Source organism: Polypterus senegalus, chromosome 3 (assembly GCF_016835505.1).
Source record: "Polypterus senegalus isolate Bchr_013 chromosome 3, ASM1683550v1, whole genome shotgun sequence".
Lineage (NCBI taxonomy): Eukaryota > Metazoa > Chordata > Cladistia > Polypteriformes > Polypteridae > Polypterus > Polypterus senegalus.
In genome coordinates, this window is record NC_053156.1 from 49,116,229 (window position 1) to 49,142,377 (window position 26,149).

The following is a 26,149-nucleotide window of genomic DNA, read 5'->3' on the forward strand; positions in this document are numbered from 1 at the left end:
AGTTTTTAGTCTTATATGCCTCATACAGCTGTTTGTTCCTTCACAGCTTCTTTTTTTAACTCTTTATTAACCCATTGCAGTTTAAGTTTAAGTTTCATTTTAATTCCAAATTTAGGTAAGTACCAGTCCTGTATTACATGTTAAACATTTTTAACCTGTTCCACTGCTCCTCGACTGTCTCCCCACTTAAAAGCTTATCCTAGTCCATCCTCCTTAGACATTGCTGCATCTGCTCAAAATTTGCCCTGTGAAAGTTAAACACTTTTAGTCTTTGCATCCACACTCAAAAACACTGAGAATTGTATTATATTATGTTCACTTGACCCTAGTGCTCAAATCACCTTTACATCCTCAATTCCATCCTGATTACAGTCACTACTTACTTCTATTTCCAAGGTTAACCCAGTTAACAATTAGATCATTAAAGTCCGCCATGACTAGAATATCCCCTTGTGAACCTGCCTTTTTAATATTACTAAAACAATGTGCATTGAAACTACTCTCTGCATTGGGCAGTCTGTAACACACTCCTAAAATAAGACCTCTTACCCTTGTGCTTTCTAGGCAAAGTGACATGTCTTCACTAAGATGGGGCTCATCATCAAACTAAAGAGGACTAGTGTTTAAATTCTGTTTGGCATAAAGTGCAACCACATCTCTTTCTTTTCTGCCTATCCTTCCTAAAAATGTGTTTCCCCCTATGTTATATTCAACCCCATTTCTGTTTTATAGTCAGGTTTCCATTATTGCTATATCATCATAATTATGCTCCTCTACATACAACTCCAACTCACGTTTTATTTTTGATACTTCTAGCATTTAGGCAAGCTATTGTTAATGTGTTACTCATTATACATTTAAATTCTGGCATCTTTATTTTTACACTATTGTTTGTTCCTCCATGTACAGTTCTAAAACTGACCCATCCTAAACTCCCTGCACCCCCCAAACTCCCATTCCCTAATTTAAACACTCTTGCTCTCTCAATGACATCTGGGCTAGGTCTGCCAGTTCTCTTATTACAACGCAGGCCAGCCAACTCCTCCTTCAGTTCAGCAATCTTGAGGTTCTGGATCAGCTGGTATCTCCTGTATCCTCTAAAAAGTCCAATATCCAACAGGACTTGTATTACACTGGCCTGGCGTTATTAAAATTTGAGTTAGGATTACTAAAATGGACCCCGTGATCATCAGAGGAGACTGTGTGCAGAGGGTGCAGACCTATAAATACTTGGGAGTGCAGCTGGATGATAAATTGGACTGGACTGCCAATACTGATGCTCTATGTAAGAAAGGTCAGAGCCGACTATACTTCCTTAGAAGGTTGGCGTCCTTCAACATCTGCAGTAAGTTACTGCAGATGTTCTACCAGACGGTTGTGGCGAGTGCCCTCTTCTACGCAGTGCCCCATTTCCCTACGTTTAAGTGAATGGGTAATCCATTTGATTATCAGTATCTGAAGTAAAAAATAACCATATTCTGTTTTATCAGCATTTTCAATTATTTTGGGGGTAAGGGAATCTGAAGACATGATCATTTCCAAAGATGCCATCATATACAGTTTTGGATTTGGCAGGAGTGGAAAGGGGTTTTGTGGATGTGTTACACTTGTGGCACTTATAACACAGCTGGCACTTCTCGCAACATAAGTGACTTCCTGACATATTCAGACAGAGATAAACAATTTCTACCAGCATATTACGCACAACTATATACCGCCATTTTAAAATATGTCAATAAAGTCTAGCTTAAAATCACATCATCATATGAAGTTCATATTCCTTTAAATTATGACTGGCCTGGTGATTAAGAACTCTCCACTGTTAATGTACACCAAGTTTCAAACATTATGATTCAACTAGGGTGGAAGTAAAAATAATTTACCATTATTTATTTCTATTGATAAGCAATGTAAAGAAGTTTAAATGGCACATGTGTGAAGAGCACCAGTTTGTGTCTCCCTAAATGACAATCTCTTTTTATTTATGTTTATTAAATACAGTTAAACAAGGTGTTCTTAGAATGAAGATATACTATACTATAGGCTCAATCTGTATAGATGGCATCACATTACATGATTTCAAGTCACAGAGCATGTATCAGTCACTTAACAACCACAGTTGCATTCCTCCTTGCCTTGACGATGCTAGATTATATAACTAGGAATCAAAGAGGATGATGGTTAAAACAAATCTCTCATGACTTTTCAGCACAGCTTCAAATTCTCAGTGTATCTCAAGCTCACCACCTTTTTTAGTCAATTAACATCCCACGTGACAACACCAGGCTCTGTAAGAATATTTTTCAGGTATGGTAAGTCTACATGCAACATCAACTCATCTTTTTCCTTTTTCCAATCTGTTGTGGTATGATAAATGGGCACTATTCAGACAAGTCTCTTCTGTTTTTTCAATCCAAAATAGCAGCTTTCCTTGCTCACCGTTTTGAGTGGTGAGCTGCTATTATTATAACATACATTTGATTTGAGTTTCTAACACCCAGTGTAAAGTTTGGCTACTTGTAAAAGTTAGCGTTTATTTTATTCAATTTTATTCTCTCAGTGACATTCACATGGTACAACAAACTTGCTTCTACCTCATTGAGTTGATGGCATTTATCTCCATTCTGTGGTTGATGCCTGCTCAGAACTGTTTGTTGTACCGGCAATCAAATATATGGTGGGGATGGTGTCCCGTGACCACTATCAGACTGGACAAAGGCTGGACCGACACATTTACAAAACAAAAGACGCTGATGATAGAGGTGCAAGGGGATTTAAGGTGGGCCGGGATTTTTTCGTAGGCTTCAGGAATTCTAGTGTTAAGCAGGTTCACATGTGCTTATATAAACTTTTGATACCAACTTTTCAAAAATCACTGCAGGCTCAAGAAATTCCCAAAGACCTGAATTTAGGAAAAAACGTATCTGATCAGCATGTCCAAAGTAACTATAGGCCAGTAAGTTTAATATATACAATGGTTAAATTATATATTAAGGAAAAAGTTGACAGGCACATGGCAAGAATAAATGTATTGCTGAACTGGCAACATAGGTTCAGACAAGGGGATCATATTTCATTAATATGTTGAAATTCTACAAGGAAGACAAAAAAATAATGACATGATCAGAGAGATGCATATCTGATATTTCTGATAAGGTACCACATGACAAGTTAGATATTAAGCTAAAAGAAGTGGGAATTTAAGTTGTAGTGTGTAGGCGGGTGCAACATTTGCTATACCTGAAGTAAAGCATGACGGTGCAAGAAACCTTACCTGAACAACATTGTTTTACAGAACAACTATGGCAAGGACAGATAATTTAGCCCAACAAGCTCACCATTCCTATTCATCTAGATCAGGGGTGGACAATATCTTTCCTGGAGAGCCACAGTGGCTGCAGATTTTTGTTCCAGCCCAGCTCCTTTAATGAGAAGTCAATTATTGCTGATGAAGCACTTATTGCTTAAATGATAATTTGATGATTCATTTTAGTGGTCTCGCTTGTTAAGGTTCTCCACCCTTAATTGCTTATTTCAATCTTAAACTGCTGCATTCAGTGTTTAATAGCTCCTTATTAGTAATAAGATGTAAAAGACAAAGCAGCCAGCAGTTCCACAGTTAGCAAAAAACCTACGACATAAGAGCCTTACATTACACAGACTAACATGCCATAAAATTAAATAAGGTCTGAGAATGGCAAGGATTGGTTTCTAATTAAGCAACTGGGCTGGAATGAAAACCTATAGCCACTGCGGCTCTCCAGGACCGACAATGCCCACCCCAATCTAGATTATACAAATTAAATTTGCAATTTTAAGGCCCCTAGACTCCTACCCTACATAGTAAATTTATTCCATCTATCCATGGATAATTATGTGAAGAAAGACCATCGCACATTTGTGTGAAAATTCCCCCCTTTTCTAACCATACCAACCACTAAAATAGAGATATATATATCTATACTAATACAAGGCAAAGCCCTCATTGACTGACTCACTGACTGACTCATCACTAATTCTCCAAGTTCCCGTGTGGGTAGAAGGCTGAAATTTGGCAGGCTCATTCCTTACAGCTTACTAACAAAAGTTGGGCAGGTTTCATTTCGAAATTCTACGCGTAATGGTCATAACTGGAAGGTATTTTTCTCCATTTACTGTAATGGAATTGAGCTCGAAAGCCGTGGGGGCGGAGTTTCGTGTTACATCATCACGCCTCCCACGTAATCACGTGAACTGAGTGTCAACGCAGTGCGTAGATAACCAGAAAGACTTCCAAAAAGCGCTGAAGATAACATGCATTATATAATTGAAAAGGCAGCGAAACAATAAGAAGCGAGCGACTGACATATACTACCATATTCATGAGTACTGCTACTTCGGAAAGAAAGCAAGGTGTAAACCTAAACTTTAAGTTCATAGACAGGCTGCCGCTGGCGTTTCTCATGCCCTCGGGTAATGCAGGATACAAGTTTAATGAGAGGACGCAGGATATAAACGAGTGTTTTGATCACTTTGTAACTAAGTTAAAATTGCTGGTGAAGGGGTGTGCTTATGCAAATTCCGAGAGACTCTGTTTGTGGGGGATTGACAGTTAAGGCGGGTCGGGGAGTCACGTCATCATCGCCCATCCCATTTACCTCATTTCGCTCTGAGCTGAGATCCGCGGTTAACGCCGTCTTTCGAAGCAACTTCGTCATACTGCCACCAAATACTCACAGAAAAATCCACAAGTTAATACATACGCTGTCTCTAGAGTTTCTCCACACTGAATCCCCCAGGCACTACTTACAAAAGGTTACATTGACAATCGTGTTACGTTATTTTTAAAATCTTTCCTTTTCTTAGCACAAGCACAGCTGAGAAGCTTCGATGCATGTGCTCCATAACGCGTTAAAAAATAATGCATTTAATCACACTTTGCATTCCAAGCAAAGGGGAACTTTTGTCAATGCATGATTTCCTAGTACACCAATTACTTTGATCAGCGCATCCCTATTCATTTTACCCTCACACCACCTTGGTTTGAGAAGAAGTATGAAAAAATATAAGGTTAACACAGAAAAACAGATCACCAATTCAAGCTTTATGAATAATCGATTCACCATCAATAATTGTTTTGGTAAAGCCATACTCAGTGTAATCCTCCTTCCATTTTATAATTTTTCCACCACTAGCCATGATTAAATGAACGGTAAAAAAGTAAGAGCGAAGCGAGGGTGACTTATTTAGGCAGGCATATATATGACAGCAACACTCATGACAATGTCAATCATGTTACGTTATTATTAAAATGTTTCCTTTTCTTTTACATTACTTCTTTAACACACTACCTCTCCTCTGCGAGGCGCTGGTATTTTGCTATATATATATATATATATACACACACACACTGCTCACAAAAATTAAAGGAACACTTTAAAGAAACACATTAGATACATCAGATCTCAATATGAAGTTGGATATCTATACAAATAACGACAGGGCAATGTCTTAGGAACAAAAGGATGCCAAGTCTTTTAATGGAAATAAAAGTTTTCTGCCTACAGAGGGCTCAATTGTGTAGACACCCTAAAATCAGAGTGAAATGAAGATGTGGCAGGCTAGTCCATTTTTTCAAAAACTTAATTTCTGCTACTCAAAATGCTTTTCAGTATCTTGTGTGGCCCCCATGAGCTTGTATGCATGCTTGACAACGTCGGGGCATGCTCCTAATGAGACGACGGATGGTGTCTTGTGGCATTTCCTCCCAGATCTGTATGAGGGCATCCCTGAGCTGTTGTATAGTCTGAGGAGCAACCTGGCGGCGCCTTATTGGACCGAAACATAATGTCCCACAGATGTTCATTGGGTTTAAGTCAGGGGATCGTGAAGGCCATTCAATTGTTTCAATTCCTTCATCCTCCAGGTACTGCCTGCATAGTCTTGCCACATGAGGCCGGGCATTGTCGTGCATTAGGAGGAAACCAGGACCTACTGCACCAGTGTAGGGTCTGACAATGGGTCCAAGGATTTCATCCTGATACCTAATGGCAGTCAAGATGCCGTTGTCTAGCCTGTAGAGGTCTGTGAGTCGCTCCATGGATATGCCTCCAAGATTATCACTGACTCACCACCAAACCAGTCATGCTAAACGATGTTACAGGCAGCATAATATTCTCCACGGCTTCTCCTGACCCTTTCACGTCTTTCACATATACTCAGGGTGAACCTGCTCTCATCTGTGAAAAGCACAGGACGCCAGTGGTGGACCTGCCAATTCTGGTATTCTATGGCAAATGCCAATTGAGCTCCCCGGTGCTGTGCAGTGAGCACAGGGCGCAGTAGACATTTGGGCCCTCAGGCAACCCTCATGAAGTCTGTTTCTGATTGTTTGGTCAGAGACATTCACACCAGTGGCCTACTGGAGGTCATTTTGTAGGGCTCTGGCAGTGCTCATCCTGTTCCTCCTTGCCCAAAGGAGCAGATACTGGTCCTGCTGATGGGTTATGGACCTTCTATGGCCCTCTCCAGCTCTCCTAGAGTAACTGCTTGTCTCCTAGAATCTCCTCCATGCCCTTGAGACTGTGCAGGGAGACACAGCAAACCTTCTGGCAATGACACGTATTGATGTGCCATCCTGGAGAAGTTGGACTACCTGTGCAACCTCTGTAGGGTCCAGGTATCACCTCGTGCTACCAGTAGTGACACTGACTGTAGCCAAATGCAAAACTAGTGAAGAAACAGTCAGAAAAGATGAGGAGGGAAAAATGTCAGTGGCCTCCACCTGTTAAACCATTCCTGTTTTGGGGTCATCTCATTGTTGCCCCTCTAGTGCATCTGTTGTTAATTTCATTAACACCACAGCAGCTGAAACTGATTAACAACCCCCTCTGCTACTTAACTGACCAGATTAATATCCCATAAGTTTCATTGACTTTATGCTATACTCTGATTAAAAAGTGTTCCTTTAATTCTTTTGAGCAGTATATATATGAATGACCTCCAAAGAGCGCTGAAACTTTTGATATCGTGAACGTGTCTGCAAAAACTGGGGTCTCCTGCCCAGCGAAAGTCGAGCAGCCGGCGCGCGCATAGCTGTGCCGGCCTTTGAGACGCCGACTGCGCTTCTGCCTTAAGTCAAAGTGAGCACTTTTAAATTTTTTCATCCTCCCCGTGAGCTATAGCCCAGACAAGTGCAAACACGGGACCCCTTTTCTACACCGCGGCAATATTATAATATTAAGGCGATTCGCACTTTCTTTTCAACGTATACGATTATGAGGTCGTCAGCTCGGACTATGAAGACACGCACACGAGTGGAGGACTGACAGTGCCATCACAGCCGATTAATGCCAGGGACGTCTCACCAGTCTACACAAGACCCACCGCGACTGTCCCCAAAAGGCGATCATAACGTCAGCGAACACATCTCTCTATACTATATAAAAGAAAAAGGCAACTTTCCTTTATTTACACCTTTTATCCCAAACCAAAGCCTTTCTGTCTTAACACTGCAGAGGACACAAAACTAATTTTCTTTAATTGCTGGCAGAAATTTGAACGTTCACATAGAAAATGTAATTTCTATACCAGAGCCATCGTGTAGCGCCTTTCAAAAGGGATCTACTACCGAGAGATGATCCATATACATTTTAGCTGCAGTTAGTACTACTTACCTGTTGTGTTACACCGTCTTTAAAATGTAGTTTACCCAAAACCACTCCAGTAATGCTCAATGTACCTGTACTTCTTAAAACGTTAATGTTTTACTGTTTAATAACTTAGACTATATTTGATTATTTTTCCCTTGCATTTAGTGACCAAAGCTATACACACACATATAGACACATACACACAGGTATATATATGTGTACATATATGTATGTTTGTGTATGTATATATATATATATATATATATATATATATATATATATATATATATAAGATATGTATGTGTATATATATGCATATAGCTATTAAGATACATATATATATGTTGAGAAAGAAAATACTTAAAACATTAACTTGCATTCCTTTATGAGGAAAGGCTGACCTCTGATACTATCAGAAGACCCCTGAAGAATGTAAGATTTTTATGGTCTATAAGAATGTTTAAATTGATTCTAAGTGGGTATAATTAGAAGGATGTATTCCTTAGGTATGCAAATGGCTGTTTATTTCATATTTTAGGACATTCCAGTATGTCATAAATTAAGATTTAACCTTAAGCTATGTATAACCTCAGAATGGTACATTTTCTGATGCAGCTAGACAAAAACAACTTTGTGATGCTGCCGCCAAATACACAAAACAATTACTTTGACAATCATGTTACATTATTTTTAAAATGTTTCCTTTTCTTTTTCATAACTTCTTTAACACACAACATCGCTGTGAAGCGCGGGTATTTTATATATATATATATATATATATATATATCACAGCGACACTCATAACAGTGACAAAACAATTACATTGACAATCATGTTACATTATTTTCAAAATGGTTCCTTTTGTTTCTCTTTCCTTCTTTAACACACTACTTCTCTGCTGCGAAGCGCGGGTATTCTGCTAGTGTATATATATATATATATATATATATATAATTCAGAAAGGCAAGACACCCATGGAAAACATGCCAGAAGGGGCGTGGATTCACTAAGCTGCCGACAAGTAAGGCCGGAGTTATACTTCACGCGATGCGACGCATGCTGCAGCGGACGCTCCTGCTACGCAAGCGTTGTAGTGTTCATACTTGTGCACGTACTTTACGTAAATCTGGAGGAATCCACCAGGTGGCAGTGCGAGATATTATCACGGTGAGAACATGTTCGTGTTCTCTGTGTTGTGAATTGCCTAGAAAACCTATTAAATTCTGATGACACCTTACCGCAATATCTCTGAAAATGAGGTTTATTGATTAAATCCATCAATCCAGGGATGTGTCCATTCCAGGAAGCATTTGGCACGAGTGAGAAACAGTCCCTTGACGAGGCCTCAGCTCATCGCAAGGTGAATACAAGCACACACATACACTAGCGTCATTTTAGCGGCACCAAATCCCCAAATCTGCATACCTTTGGAAGGAAACCGGAGCACAGTGTGGAATACAAGCAGGAAATACCAGCAACATAACTCCCTGCGAGACAGCAGTGCTATCGCTCCGCCACCGTGACACCCCTATGTGTGTAATTAACAGTATTCATTATTTAAACGAAATTATATGTAAAATGTAACATACACACTTTACTGCATTTCATCATGAAAGTGATATCAAGTATAAATCTAAAGATTCTAAATGTGCAGAGAGTTGGAATATCATACATTTAATTTGTTCTGTGTGGCGATCTATTGCTGCTTTCCGCTGCTGAAGCAAAATGCCGACATACAGATGCATTCGTGGTGCTTTTATATTCAAGCGCCGCATATTCCCGATCGTAATGACACGATACATTTTAAAAGTCTCACATACCATCTTTTGTGCCGTCTATTTTATTTTTTTACTTTACCTGCTGTCAGGTCCAAGAAGCTCGTAGCGATTAAAAACTGGGATGCCGTTTACGACGGTCTGCTTTAATGATAAAGTAAACTACGAGGTTAAAGTGGACATTTCGAGATTAAATATAAATTGATCAGAGCTGTACTACCATGGAAGACAGAGGCAGTTTGGAAACTTAAGAGAGAATGCCATAAGGCGGACTATAAATGGGGATGAATTAATTAACAATGCACTAAGAAATACTGACTATTTACATTAACAAACAAAATCATTTAAATTTGATTTGACAGAAGGTCCTGTTTCTCCAAAACCATAAATAATAGTGCAGGAAATCCAATAATCTCACAACCATTGACCAGTTTTTGCTCCTGGCTCAGTTTGTTGAATAGATGCTTAACCTCCCTAGCATTAGATCCAAGGGTTACCCGGGCTGTGAAAAAAGTGCTAAAAGCATTAGCCCCAAATTTTACTCAGGCAACTGTATAGGCGTGTCAGTAAGCATCAGGACCAAGCGTTACCAGGGCAACATTGTAGAGGCATCTCCTATTCTCATAATGGCATCTCGTTAGAAACGTTTTTCACCACACTCTTAACAGTGACATGAACAGTGATGTTAAGGAGCCTCTCATCAGCCTGAGGATGAAATGAATCTGTCTACAATTAGTGAAACTGAAACGGACAGTGAAACCAAATGTGATTCTGATGATTTAGAAACTAACGCTTGTATTTGGGTTTGTGCTGGCCCTGCTTCAAATAAACCAGAACCACTTCGTTTTAATTTTGTAGGGCAGCCAGGAATAAAAGTGAACGCTGACAGCCAAGATCCACTTACTTACCTGAAGTTATTTCTTGATGATGACATAATCGAAAGAATTGTTGTTGAGACAAACTGTTATGCTCAACAGTATCAAGTAAATGACCGTACACCTAAGCAGTTTTCACATTCAAAGATACACCACACAAAAGACATATTGACAGTTTATATGGTATTAGAAATCATTATTATTATTAATTTCATATATATATATATATTCATTATTGCTTCATTATGATACTTTTTACACTTCTGACTTTGTACTTTGTGTTTTGCACAGTATACAGCAGGAAGATTATCTTTAATAAAAATGTCATTTTTCAAGCCAAAAAATGCAAAGCTTTTTACATGTTTTTTGAGGAAAAACAAATATAATGGAAAGGAGTACAGCATTTTCTTCAGAGATAGTATTTAGTATAAAGTGTAACATAAAATGTACTGCTGTATATAACAGACTTCCATCACAAACCTATCTGAACTTCAACTTAATAAACACTATCAGTCATTTCTTTACTAAAATAAACCCAAATGATCTTTGTAGAATAATTACTCAGTTAACACCACCCACATGTATCCTTGATTCAGTGCCTACAGGCTTTTTTAAAGATCTCTAAATTGCCGATGTATGTTGTATTTTTGACATAATTTTTCATTGCACACAGGCCTTTTCCCAGACTCTCTGAAAGCTTCTGTTGTCAGATAGAACTTTATTATTTAATAAAATTTTACAGAAGCTCCAAAAAAATAGATAAATAAATGGCTTGGATAACAAAAAGTTGCTACTGTTAATAAACAACCTGCTCGGATTGTGCCACAGGTTTATATTTAACGGCATTAAAATTTGGATAGAGAAGGGTTCACTATTGAACTGGCCTAAAAGAGACTTGAGTCCTTGTTTGAAGTCACCAGCATTAAGAATGATTTATCAAAAAGACACTGGAACAGAGTGAGGCAGCATGACGCAACTTACTTTCCCAGGCAACAAAATGTGCAAATACCCTTTTTTCATCAATGCACATTCAAAAAAATCTCCAATCTTCCTCGTCTTTCCCCACTCAGTCTGGCGAAGCCAGCATTAAAATATCCTCTTAAATAAGCCACTACAAGTACTTAAGAAAAATAATCTTGTTTTTGTCTTGGTCAATTTTAGATCTCTAATGTGCATTTATACTAAGAATATTAGAAAATGATTTTCAATAATTAAAGTAAATACTTGTGGGGGAAAAAAAATATTCTGGATACATTTCAGTCAGGTTTCAGACCAAATCATAGTACAAGAGATGCACTGTTTAAAGTAGTCACTGACTTGAGTCTTAGCGTAGGTTCAAATAATCTATAAGTTCTTGTTCTATTAGACCGGAGTGCACCATTTGTTTGACCACATCATTCTTGCTGACCACCTTAGGTGGGTTTGACATTTTTTCCAGTGTCATGAGCTGGTTACACTCTCATATTACAAATTCTTTTGTCAGTTGTGGCGGCATTATTCGTCAGAAACCTGTAACAGATCTACAGTACTTCAAGAAAAAACATTTCAATATATCAATACACTGGGATAAATACACCCCAGAAAAAAGAAAATTAACCGACCCATGTTTTGTTTGTTTTTTGATATTTAACAATAATAATGTTGTAAAATGCTGGCTATTTTTAGGCATTACTTTGATAAGAGCCAATTTATGCATATGAAGGCCTAAGTGGAAGTACAAAAGCTTGATGAAGCTCAAAGACAACATGCTTATCAAGTTGCATCCTTGGGTACCTGCAATACTCTCTAATCTGTTGACATCTATTTATTCCTCATGATGTGAGGAAAATACATACAAATTCAATGTGGATTAGGGGATGTGGTTGCCCACCCTTGAATTGCTGATTTCACTTATATACAGTGCACATACTTTAAACAACAGGGTGCATGACTGGGGCCCTTATTGGTGAAATACATGCAACACTGCAGTGATTTCTTGGAGGTCATATCACGATGTACTACTACACTCTAGTTCGCAAAGCAGAAACAATACAGTATCAGTACAGCATACAAGCCCACTTCAAAGCAAGAGTACAGAACAAGCCAGGATTGATGACAAAAATAAGCTATACAAGCATTTAATGTTCAAAACTCACAATACTGAACTATTCTTTAATCAGTATATAAAATAAGACCTTGTACTGCAAAAAAAATAAATAAATAAATAAATTTAAAAAAAAAAACAGGTACAAAATGTGATGAACTGTGAATGCTAACATTGATTAACTGCCAGGGACAAGAACACCTAACTGAACAGCCAGAAATTGGAAAACCTGCACCTTTTGACTTTATTTAAACTGTCTCCTGAAACTTTTAACTCTTGACTCTATAATCCTATTCTAAACATACTCTGTATATTTTAAAGCAACTACAGACTAATTTTAAATTCTGTATCTTTACTGACTTGAACTTTACATCTTTTTAAGTCATCATTTTAGACTTAAACAGATTATTAATTTATTAGACTTGGGGTAATTATGATCTGGATAGATTTACAGCCTGAGAAACGCAAACAGTGATTATTCTTGAAACCATAATTAGATGTGAATTTAGGCTTTTAAATTTGGGGTGCATGCTAGACAGATCATGAGGGCAGGCAGAGCAGAGCAAGAAGGACAAAAGCAAACAGAGCAGAGAAAGAGAAGAGTCCAAACAAACTGACAAGGACCTTTGTGGACTGTTTATTAATGTTCCTTTATAATATTAATTTTATACTGTTGATTGGGTCATGGTATATTGTTATGAGCATGTGGTGTGAGTGATTGCCATATTCCTAAAGGGGTTATCAGCTGAGAAGAGAGGTCTTGAATGCAAAGCAGCTCTGTGAACAGGTACCTACTTAGGTGATTGGCACAGGTGTACCCGAGGTCTGAAAATAACCATTTGTTCTGCTTGTGCAGAGCTTGTAAGTCTAATTGCTTGAGGCAGCTGTCCACATGCAGGTAAGACTGTACACTTGGGGCACTATAAAGCAGATAACTATATTGTTTATATTAGTGTTAGGCAACAGTAAACTATAGTGTAAGCGAACCAAAATACTAAAACACAAATATTTATATATTTAAGGTTTAATGATAAGAGCACCTGGTGTGGGCAACTGCCATATTCCCAAGTGTTAGCAGCTAAGAAAAGAAAGTTCTTGAATAGTAGCATTACTGTGAGCGGGCACCTGCTTGGATGATGGACACAAGCTAAACTAGCAAGTCTCTTTGCTTAAGGCAGCTATGTATGCGTAGATAGGTTTGTACAAGTGGGGAACTATGAAGCAGATAGAGTAAGAAAAGAGTCCAAACTAATTCAATTGCTCAGTTTAATTTCGTGAAAAATATTACCTCATTTTAAATTTAATGGCAGCAACAAGTCTCAAGAAAGTTGGGATAGGGGAAACAAATGATAGAATAGTGATACTAAAAAAAAAAAAAACACACACAGCTGGTGGAAAATTTTGCAGCTAATTAGGTTAATTGGTAGCATGATTGGCTACAAAACAATCTTAAAGAGGCGGAGTCTCTCAGAAGATAGGCAGAGGTTTGTCATCTGCAAAAAAACTGCATCTACAAATTGTGGAACAATTTCAGAATAATGCTTCTCAATGTACAATTGTGAAGGCTTTGTATATCATCATCTACATCATCCAAAGATTTAAGAATCTGAAAAAAATCTGTGTGCACAGGGTATGACCAAACATCAATATTGGATGCCCATGATCTTCAGGCACTCTGGTGGCACTGCTTTATAAACATGCACAATTCTGTAATGGAAATCACTGCATTGACTCAGGAACACTTCCAGAAATCATTGTTTATGCACACAGTTCCCTGTGCCATCCACAAATGCAGTTTAAAGCTATCATGCAAAGAAAAAGACATATGTTAAATGATCCAGAAACGCAAGTCGTCTCTGGCCTAAAGCCAACTTAAAATGGACTGAAGCAAACTGGAAAATTGTTCTGGGGTCAGACAAATTGAAATTTGACACTTTTTGGAAAACAGACATCGTGTCCTCAGACTAAAGAGGAGAGGGACCATCCAGCTTATCAGTGCTCATTTCAAAAACATGCATCTCTGATGGTAGAGGGGTGCATTACTGCCTATACCAGGGGTATCAAACTCCAGTCCTGGAGGGCCGCAGTGGCTACAGATTTTCATTCTAACCATCTTAATTAGTGACCAGTTTTTTTCTGCCAATTTATTTTGCCTTAGTTTTAATTAACTTGACTCAAGCCCCTTAGTTGTTTCTTTTTCCTTAATCAGCAGCCAAACAATGAGACACAAAAGAAGCTTCCACATCTGTGCCCATAACACAATATCTGAAAATAAAGGTGAAGGTCTCAGTAAGGCTGATCTCTCGGGTCACCAAAACATCTTGATGGCGTTCTCTAAAGAAAAACAGTTTTGAAAATTTCTGCTGTGGCAGAATGAGAGCTGCAAAAAGCCATGGAATTAAATAACAAGTGTAATTATCAGCAAGAATTGGCTTCTAATTAAAAGATTGGTTGGAGTGAAATTGGTCGAGTTTGAAATTCCAATTTAGCTGATCATCTGTTGAAATTAAATGGAGTTTGAGGCCAGACTCAGCTTGTCATGTGTTGACTCACATCAAATCTCATTTCTGTTTGGCTGTCATTTAACGAAACAAATTCTTTGAGGACTAAATCCTTAAAAACAAGGCTATTAAAATGAAGGGAAAAGAAGTTAATTAGCAGTGCAAACTGGTCACTGATTAAGGGTTAGAATGAAAACCTGCAACCACTGTGGCCCTCCAGGCCCAGAGTTTGACACCTGTGACCTATACAATGGGCAGCTTGCACACCTGGAAAGGAACCATTAATGCTGAAAGGGATATAAAAAGGCTTTGGAGCAACATATGATCCCATCCAGACACGGTCTTTCTCAGGAAGGCCTTGCATATCTATATTGCCTTGCTAAACCACATACTTATTAGAACAGTCTTTGGCTTTTTAGTACAACAGTCTGGGTGCTGAAATGACCTCCTACAGTCCAGACCTTTCACCAAATTGAAAATATGAAACAAAAAATATGAAGATGACCCAGGACTGTCGAGTGGCTAGAATCCTATACCAGACAAGGACAGACATTACTCTCCCAAAAGTTCAGAAACTGGTCTCCTTAGGTCCCAGATGTTTACAGTGTGTTAAAAGAAGAGGGGATGCTACATAGCCCCCATCACAACGTTTTAGAAACATATTGCTGCCGTCAAATTCAAAACTCTTATTCTTTTCTTAAAAGGTACATTTTCTCAGTTTAAACATTTGATGTTTATGTTCTGCTGTGAATAAAATATTGGTTTATGAGATTTGCAAATTATTGCATTCTGTTTTTATTTACATTCTACACTGTGTCCCAATTTTTGGAATTAACGATGCACTCCTGCTACATTTAATTAACAGAGGCCCATCGTCTTAGGAAATTTCATGACCGAATCTAGGTAACTCAGATAGTAAAAATATACAAGTACAATACATCTTGTTTACTCAAAAGGGCATGTCCCCTTTCCTGCATCGCCATAATCTTTAATTAAAAAGTACTATATACCTGTAGAACAAGAACCAATATTTAACAGAACTGTAGCTTTAACAGCTAAACCACTGCTCAGAGATCATTCTTAATTTTGGCTGATGAGAATGTATTGTCCAAACATGATTGCAATTATTGCTAACAGAACACTTATTTAGCTTAATTTTTCTTATCTTAAGACTCAGATGTGCTACTTATTTTACTGTAAACATATGCACTGTTATTCTTTCATAAGATGGTCCTAATTAAGAATGGAACAAAAAATGACAAATCAGCAGCTATCTTAAACATAAGCAAGTTGATATAGGTATTTGTATTAAGACATTTGGAAAGAAAGGAGGGGGAAAAAGGCGAACATTCGATAAATACTAAGATGCTCTGATCCACAAACACACTTAATAGAATTTGTTTTCAGAACGTCTACAATAACGAAACGTCTGACGTGGCAGGATGAGAACAGAAAACTTTATTAATTACGTTTGGAACAAGGAACTGCAGCCACACAGGCTATTCAGGAATCAACACCAATTTCTCCGGCCTAACCTCTAGAATACAATTAATTAGATCCACATGACTACATTGCGTTTAAACAGGTTTGTAAAAACCGACCTGTCGTTCGTACTGTAAACAATCACAAGCTGAAGTACAATAAATAACGGTATATTCATCAGTTCACATTTTGAATCCCTGCAAAAACTAAAATCGCTTAAGAATATGTTTACAAATGGGCACTGCAGTACAATGTAAACCACTTTTAATGTAGAATGTAATATCCACGTAACGGTTCATTTCTTAAGCCTTGAATTAAAAACTAGCATGTGAATGACATTACCTGATATTTCACCATTAAACAACAAATTAATGAAATGGGCCAAAACAAACACCTGGCAACTATTGGCGCTGCATTTTGGAAATTACCATTTCTTTAACTCGCAGATGTAAACCAACCTCTCAAATGCCATAGCTCCACATAAAATCTGACTAGGACATTACGTTTAATAAAAAAAACCAAAAAAAACTCTGGTACTCGTAGTACCATTTAGGAAATTTAAGCGCCATCCTTTAAGGAACAGTGCAAGTATCAAAACATAAAACGATCCCCGTGTATACATAAAAAATCCAAATGTACGTTACTTCTATGGGCGATTTAAAAATACGGCAACAATTTCGAAATTAGAATCACAATGCTGTCGCTTTCTCGCGTGCCGCAGAAGTAAAATGACATAGGCAGGTCCTTGTCAAACTTCATGAATTTTACGGTCATTCTCGTTTTAAAACATACTAGTTCACCAATATTAAATAGCGGCAAATAGTTTTCATACTTACTGGTCAAACTTATTCATTGCCTGCTCTCTCCGTTTAAACGAGAAGAGGAGAATAAACTTAGCTGCAAACTTAAATGTATATAAGCAAACTGAAAATAATTCAGGCCGGCAAATGTGACTAGCACCAAAAACTGCCAATGCGCATGTACACTCTCTTAGTACTGCAAGCCACGAGGGACAAACTGAACTAACGCCAGGAAAAAAAGCGACTTTTCTCAGGTTTGCTTTCAGAATTATGCTTACTCTGTCTGTAACCGAAATAACCATATTATCTTATTTCATTACGTTTTACAGCCACACAGTAGTACATTACTAAGCTCTGCTGTTTTTTTACGTATCCAGCATTCTGGGTCGTTGCCTGTGTAGAGCTCGCGCATTCTCACGTTTATCTCCCTACAGGGGATAGTTTTACACCAGCAGGTGAAGTAAAGTAGTTATTACCGGAGGATCTCAGTATTTTTAGTCCAGTCCAAATCGCTCATTCTAGTATCTTTTTATAGACAGCGCGTTCACATTTCAGTTCAGTTTACGGAGGGTTTATATTGCCTACTGGTGTGAAATCAATCTCATCCGAATGGGGCTACTAATTACAGAGGTCCTGTGGTAATAATTACTTCACGGTTTCTCCCACCCCCTGGTGTAAAACCAATCCCATCCAAATTGGGTTTTAAATTAACAGTCCCCACGTAGGTCAGCGGACCCTATGATGGACTGTCATACTGCCCGCAGCTAATTCACGCCTTACACGGTCATGAGAGTTCTGGGACACCGGTGACCACGAGTGGGATTTTATTTTATTTGTAACTAAGTAAATAGTAATATAAGTGGGACATTTACCATATTTGATAACTGACATATAAGCTACATAGGTGTCATGTGACGTTTAAACTATGTTTCCAAAATAGATTTGCACATTTTGGCGAATAATTAACATTTAAGACAGAAATTGTTATATGAGATGGATAATTTGCATTTACACTACACGTTTGCTACAAAAGGGCAAAAAATATACATTTTAAAAAAATATATATTTATTTATTACCATCTTCTTAAGAAAAAATGGAAGGGTGCCACACATAGCCCACCCTTTATACTGAATTTAAAGATTAAAAACCTAATAATGTAATTTTGGAATCTTTGAAGAATAATAATAACCAGCATTTTTACCGGGAAAACTTGCCGTGGCAAATGTTAGCTTGACGATTAAAGTATAAATTGTATTAACTTCGCAACAAATGTATAAAATCACATTTTGCAACATTATATAGGTTACAGTTGTACACGGACATACGTTTTCTCCCAAAATGTCAATGAAAGTTTGAAACATGCCTCACAACACGCAATAGACATTGAAATTGCTGCAAATTACAGTACACATAAAATCGACTTCGAGGAAGAGCATATTTATCTATCTGCATTGCATACTCTGATTTTATAGTGGGTGGTACATTGTTAGCGCAGTTAGGAGACCCGGGTTCGCTTCCCGGCTCCTCCCTGCGTGGAGTTTGCATGTTCTCCCCGTGTCTGCGTGGGTTTCCTCCGGGCGCTCCGGTTTCCTCCCACAATCCAAAGACATGCAGGTTAGGTGGATTGGCGATTCTAAATTGGCCCTAGTGTGTGCTTGGTGTGTGGGTGTGTTTGTGTGTGTCCTGCGGTGGGTTGGCACTCTGCCCAGGGTTGGTTCCTGCCTTGTGCCCTGTGTTGGCTGGGATTGGCTCCAGCAGACCCCCGTGACCCTGTATTCGGATTCAGCGGGTTAGAAAATGGATGGATGGATGGATGCATTGCATACTCTGATTTTATAGTGGGTGGTACATTGTTAGCGCAGTTAGGAGACCCGGGTTCGCTTCCCGGGTCCTTCCTGCGTGGAGTTTGCATGTTCTCCCCATGTGTGCGTGGGTTTCCTCCGGGCGCTCCAGTTTCCTCCCACGGTCCAAAGACATGCAGGTTAGGTGGATTGGCGATTCTAAATTGGCCCTAGTGTGTGCTTGGTGTGTGGGTGGGTTTGTGTGTGTCCTGCGGTGGGTTGGCACCCTACCCGGGATTGGTTCCTGCCTTGTGCCCTGTGTTGGCTGGGATTAGCTCCAGCAGACCCCCGTGACCCTGTGTTCGGATTCTGCGGGTTGGAAAATGGATGGATGATTTTACAGTTGTGGACTTTTACTAAGAAGTGAATACCCAGAGCCGGCACAGTCATTAGGGCGAATTAGGCATTCGCCCATGGCTCATATCATAAGTGGGTATAAGATCCCATCCGCACAGGTAAGCTACCGAACGGTCTGTTTGAACACTAATTAGCTTGACCAAGGGCGCAAAATAACCTAGCACCGAGACTGTAAATATTTGCTACTTGATATATGAGGCTGTAGCCCCAGAAATCGTGTGTCTAAGACGAAAATTGAAGTACCTGAGAATGAGTAAAAACGCAAAATATTGTAAGATCCCTTCCCAGACTGGCAAATGAATCTCGCAGGCAAGTGGTGGTAATTATTAAATAAAGAACTAATCAAAAATGGTTTTATTCACTTTCCTTCTTACTTCAACAAGTCGAAAAACAACAACGTCGTCAGGACAAAAAAAAAAAAAAAACAGCAAAAACACACCGCATTAAAACCCAACCCACATACAAGCACCCCAGAAGCTGTTTTATTAAGAGTGGCAGTTGTGTCTCTGACCCCACCCCCCCTTTTTTAACTATTTATAATTAAACACTCTGCCCAGTGGCAATTTCTTTACCAGATCGTTGCAATATGTTTTGCTTTGAAAGTTACATTAGGCATTGATCTAGTTTTATTTTAGCTTACCACTAAAATACAGTAAACAGTCCAAATTACAGTAATAAACTGTATATCAAAATACAGCAATGTACTGTAGTCTATTTCTACAGTACAAATACTGTAATGAAACAACATTTTACTGGCAAAACTGCTGCCAGTAATTTACTGTAATTTTACATGAAAATTTTTTACAGTGTTCTACATGTTAGACTTAACGGTATACGTCAATTATTGTTTAAACTTTTTTAAAAATGATATATAAACAAAAAATACAAACGTGTATAAATTCGCATTTATTGAAAAGCGATTATTGTTGAAAGAGATTTTACATTTTAAAATTAAGAAGGACGTTTTAGACAACAAAGACGGGCTGCAAAATGTGTGATTATTATAATCAGTAATTATGCAGCTGTAGCGAGTATCACAAATCACATGATATTTATTCGCTTCTTTCTGTACCGATATCTGTCCATACCCCATCCAGCTCCAGACTTACATTAAGTCCCGTAAATTAGCTCCGAGAAATACATACTCTAGCATTTTTGTTTTTTCTACTATCTGTAGGGGTAACCTTTTATTTAACTAGTATACTGTTTGTTTTATAATAAACATATAAGCTTAGAAAATTTCTATACAGTACTTGCATTGTATATGGCGAAGTGTATCAGCATTTTTTGGTTCTTCAACATTTATGTTTATGTGTAAAATTATAGTTGATACCAATGCTGTATGTATCCGACTTCTAGGACAGTGTTATGAAGATGTTTCCACTGAATTAGGGGAGGCGCACTAGTCCTTGTGTGACGTTTAGATTTGCCAACAGTTGGAAAGCCCATAGGTAATGTACTGTACATGCGCATCTGCTTGTGATTATTTATTGCTCACCTTGTCATAAAACCACACAAGGACGTTATAAAGACAAAAGAACAAATCAGTAAAACAACATATTGACTACAACTTATCAGACCCCTGGAGGTTTCTAAACCCAAACTTAAGAATTGATTATTTCTTTATAGATAATAATTTCTTGCCTACAATTAAATCTTGCAAGTATGACACTATTGTTATCTCCAACCATGCACCTCTGATCTTGGAGCTAAAGTCATTATGCCCAACACTCTCACCTCGCAGATGGCGTCTTAACCCGCTTCTATTAGCAGACGAGAACTGTACAGAATTCATATCCAAACAAATCAGTTTCTTCCTAGAGACAAATAGATCCTCAGAGGTGTCTGCAGGAATACTCTGAGAAACTCTCAAGGCCTTCTTAAGAGGACAGATTATTTAATATCTTTCCCACAGGAATAAGGTAGAAACCAAGAAAGCATCAGAGCTAATAGGCGAAATTACTAAAATAGATGAAGGACATGCCAGGCGTCCAAGCGAGGCTCTATATAGGAAAAGGCAGGCTCTGCATTCAGAACTCAACCTCCTGACAACTAAAGAAACTGAACAACTAATTTATAAATCAAGACATCACTACTATGAACACGGAGAGAAAGCTAATAAGCTTTTAGCTCAACAAATCCATAAGCAAGAAGTTTGCAATGCAATCCCAGCAATCACCAACACGAACGGAGATGAAATCATTGACCATAAAAACATAATGCACACATTTAGAGACTACTATAAATATTTATATTCTACTGAGTTTAAAGAAGACAACACACAATCTAATGCATTTCTGGATACATTACAGATACCACAAATAGACACTTTTAGTGCAGAGGAACACGATAAACCTTTGGCACTATCAAAAATACTAGATGCTATAAAGTCACTTCAAGGCGGGAAAGCAGTAGGCCCTGATGGCTACCCTGTAGAATTTTATAAGAAATTCTCCACTCAGTTAGCTTCCCTTTTATTAGCAACATTTACAGAAGCTAGAGACAATCAAATTTTAACTCAAACTTTTTGCTAAGCATTAATCACTGTCTTTCCTAAACAAAATAAGGACTTATTACAAAGTGCATCATACAGACCAATTTCACTTTTAAATAATGATGTTAAAATCATTATTACTACTTTAAACTAGAACGAGGTACCAGACAAAGATGCCCCTTGTCATCACTGCTATTTGCAATCACCATTGAACCACTGGCGGTTCACTGTCGAAACGCTTATCAGATAAAGGGGATTATCAGAGAGGGACTGGAACAGAAAATTTTTCTATATGCAGATGATATGGTACTGTATATAACAGACCCACAAAATTCTGTGCCTGCAGTCTTAACAGCACTCACAGAATTTCAAAAGATCTCTGGTCTCAGAATTAATTTGAATAAAAGTGTACTCTTTCCAGTGAATTCTCAAGCATATAATATTAGATTAGACACCCTACCATTTATCATTGCAGATCAGTTTAAATACCTAGGAGGTTAACATCACAAGTAAACACAAAGCTCTTTATCAACAAAATTTTGCCATCTGTATGGAAAAAATTAAGCAAGACTTGCATAGATGACCAACCCTTCATCTCACTCTAGCTGGAAGAATTAACATTGTTAAGATGAATATTCTTCCTAAGCTTCTTTTTTATTTCAAAACATTCCAATATACATCAATAAATCATTTTTAAGCAATTAGATTCAACAATAACCTTGTTTATTTGGAACTCAAAACATCCACGTATTCAAAGAGTGACCCTACAAAGATCTAAGGCAGAAGTTTTGTTACTGGGCAACAAACATACAAGCTATGAAAACCTGGACACAAATAGATGAACAAACACAGGTTTGGTCTGCAATAGAAGTAAAATCCTTCTTTATATTCCCTGCTCTGTGCCCCAACAAATGTAAGTTATCGCCATTTTACTAATAATTCATTAGTGCTTCACTCACTCAGAATATGGAACCAATGTAGAAAGCATTTTAGGATGGAGAATCTTTTATCTGTGGCACCTCTGCAAGAGAACCACCTCTTTCAACCCTCACAAACATATGCAGTTTTTAATATCTGGAAAAGATTGAACAATTGAACAATTACAATCCAAATGTCACTTTCCAGCTGCACATTTCTTTCACTATCTTCAAATTAGGAACTTTGTTAAATAAAACCTTTCCGATTTTCCTCATCTTGTACCCTCCTCCAAGCTGGAAAAAATATTGCTCAATTTCGAGGATTTAGACACCATCTCTGAAATATATAAAATTATTTTACAGTCCCTCCTTTTCAAAGATCCAAGAGGACAATGGGAAAAAGATCTATAGTCAAAATATAAGAAAAGGAGTGGAAGGTAGCAATGCAGAGAATGCACTCAAGGTCCATATGCGGAAAGCATACAATTATTCAACTCAAAATGATATATTGAGCACATCTGTCTCGTTTAAAACTGTCCAAAATGTTCCCAGGTCAAGATCCAACCTGCGAACGCTGCAATCAACTCCTAGCTTCACTGGGTCACATGTTTTGGGCCTGCAGCAAATTAACATCACTTTGGACCAAAATTTTTAAGTGTCTTTCAGACAGCCTTGGTGTCACAATCCCTCCTGACCCATTAACAGCTGTGTTTGGTGTTATTCCAGATGAGCTTAAAGTGGAGAAGGACAAACAAACTGTGATTGCCTTTACTACACTATTGGTGCGCACACTTATTTTGAAACCGATGTTTTATACTATTTGAAATTGGAAAAATTCAAATTCTCAGTTAGGGGATCGGTACAGAATTTTTTCAAAACCTGGCAGGACCTAATCAATAATATTTTAGAATAAGCTCTTAAAGCACAGAGGAAGCAATTCTTTCCGCATTTCATTATCTTCTCCATTCATCTCTATTGCCCTTTTAAACTAATCAATTTAGGTATGTTTACAAGCTTTAAGTTTTACTCCATTGGCCATGCTCTCTTTCTAACGGGTGGGGGTTAAGTTGTTTTCATCCCATTTTTTTTTTGTAAAAATTGATTTATTTGTATGAAATGATTACAATAAAATTAATAAAATAAAAAAAATAAAACAACATATTTTGATGAGTCTTCCCAGACCATCAGTATGGGCTGCTTATAACTGAGGACCAAGTGAGTAGACAATTGATGAAGCTACACACAGGAAAAGGATGGAGTCAGTCTTCAGGTTGTTAAGGCCTGTGCTGACCAACTTTGTGGTGTCTTCTGTCACCTATTCAGGCTGTCCCTATAAGGCTCCAGAAAGTGACACTGCTGTGGGAAACTTGCTGAAGTGTTCCTAATTCAAAGTAGGCTGGTGCCCCTTCAACTATAATGACTACAGACTATAATGAAGACCTTTGGGAGACTGGTCCTAGACCATATCAGTCCTTTGGTGGTAGACCACATGGACCCACTGCAATTTGTCTATTGGAAAAAGATTGTAGTGGAGAATGCAATTATCTGTTTTCTCCACAAAGCTTATTCTCACCAAGACAAAGCTGGCAGCACTGTGAAAATGATGTTTTTTGATTTCTCCAGTACCTTCAATACCATCCAGCTTTTCCCTGTTAAACTCAGAGATATGCAGATGGATGAGCCTATAGTGTCATGGAAAATGGACTTTCTGTCTAGTAGACTGCAGTTTGTGAAGCAGACCGTCTTTCTGATGTGGATGTGAGCAACGCTGGAGCACCACAAGGACAGTCTTGTCTCCTTTTCTTTTTGACACCTCAGACAATAAATACAACATTGGGTCATGCCTCTTGCAGACATTCTCGGATGATTCTGCACTTATGGGGTGTAGTGACTAGGGGGAAAAAAGGGGTATTGGAGTTGGGTGGAGAACGTCCTTTCTTGGTGCATAAAGAATTGTCTGTTACTTAACATCAGCAAAATCGAGGAACTAGTTATTGACTTTCACCACATTGAGCATCTAAGTCCAGTCAATATTCGGGGAATGGAGTTGCTGTACTGCTAAAAGTATGGGGGGTTTAATCAATGACAGGATGGACTTATTCTCATAACACAGAGGAGCTATATGAGAAAGGGTAGAGCTGGCCATTTTGTCTAAGGAGACTGCATTCCTTTCATGTGGATAGTGACATCCTTTACCTGGACATCTTCAACTTTGTGGTGACTAGTGAGATTTTCTATGTTGTTTTGTGCTGAGCAGATGAAATCTCTTCATAGAGAGTACCACCAAATCAACAAGCTAATTAAAAGGGCAGCCTTAGTTATGCCCCCAGGTGGTAGAAGGAAAGAAAAAAAACAAAACAAAACAAAAACAAAACCGAGTGCCATTATTAACAATGCTGCATATCCTCTCCCTCAAACACTAACAATAAGGATTTTCAGCCAATGAATTATTCAGCAGAAGGGTGACAGGAAACACTACTGGGGCTCCTGCAGCAATACCTCTGCATAATGCCACACAGGACTGTTAACTGCCAAGCCAGAGGTTTTTCTTTCTTGTTTAATTTTCTTCCTTTTTAATCATTCTTGTGTGTACTCAGAATCGTGTGTGTGTATTTATTGATTTGTTAATTTAGTTAATGATCTTCTGTAGAAAGCCAAATTCTCACCTGCATGGGGACATATGTTCTACATATCTAACATATATCAACTTTCATTATATACGTGCTCCATTGCTCTGAAAATTGTTACCTTAACTTGTTTAACTGCTCTACCGCGAATCGATTTTTAAAAATTATTTCTTATATTTATTCTGGTAGGAATCATACTACCAAGTAAAACCGTGTTTTGAACTAGGTTACATTATTGACAATTAAAATCAGACGAATCGATCTATGTTCTTTTTAATGTGTCCAGTTGATTATCTTTTGTAATTTTTCTGTTTCCCATTCTTGAATTTGCAAAATGAATACAGGATTAACACAAATGTCCAATTTTTTTACGCTTGGAGGCGTTGTTCTCCCACTGCCGCTGTGACCTCTGTCATTTCATGCTGTAACAATTGGGGTAACAGACTCCGTTGGAGAGAGTGCGGGTGTGTAGATTAAAACTATTCTGCTATGGACTGGCGTCTTACTTTGCTTCTATAATTGTGAATTTTAAGATTGGTTTCATTATAATATGACATTAAAATCGAAACTGCAGATTCGGAAACATTCCACTTTCATTTAATGATCTTAATGGATAACTATGTTCTTTATCTGCATATAATTTATTCCATATTTCATAATAGTCTCACAAAACGTTTTTACAATTGGTCTCAAATATGATCCAATAGTAAGTGGAGCTTCAAATCGTCATATGCCAACGTCACGTGTCTGATTCTAATCCAGTAA

At 38.1% G+C, this 26,149-nt stretch overlaps 1 protein-coding gene across 3 annotated transcripts in view; it reads right to left on the reverse strand.

The window, feature by feature from the left end:
• Positions 1-17,694, reverse strand: part of LOC120525123 (eukaryotic translation initiation factor 4E type 2-like) — a 42,585-nt gene extending 24,891 nt beyond the window's left edge. Inside the window, exon 1 of one of the 3 annotated variants that reach the window (XM_039747163.1) lies at positions 17,624-17,694. In XM_039747163.1, coding sequence (XP_039603097.1) covers positions 17,624-17,664 — 41 coding nt within the window. In that variant the 5' untranslated portion in view covers positions 17,665-17,694. Of the gene's footprint in view, positions 1-17,183; positions 17,408-17,623 lie in introns of those variants that run through there. The other 2 variants (XM_039747160.1, XM_039747162.1) reach the window with 2 other exon arrangements.
• Positions 17,695-26,149: the final 8,455 nt, after the last annotated feature.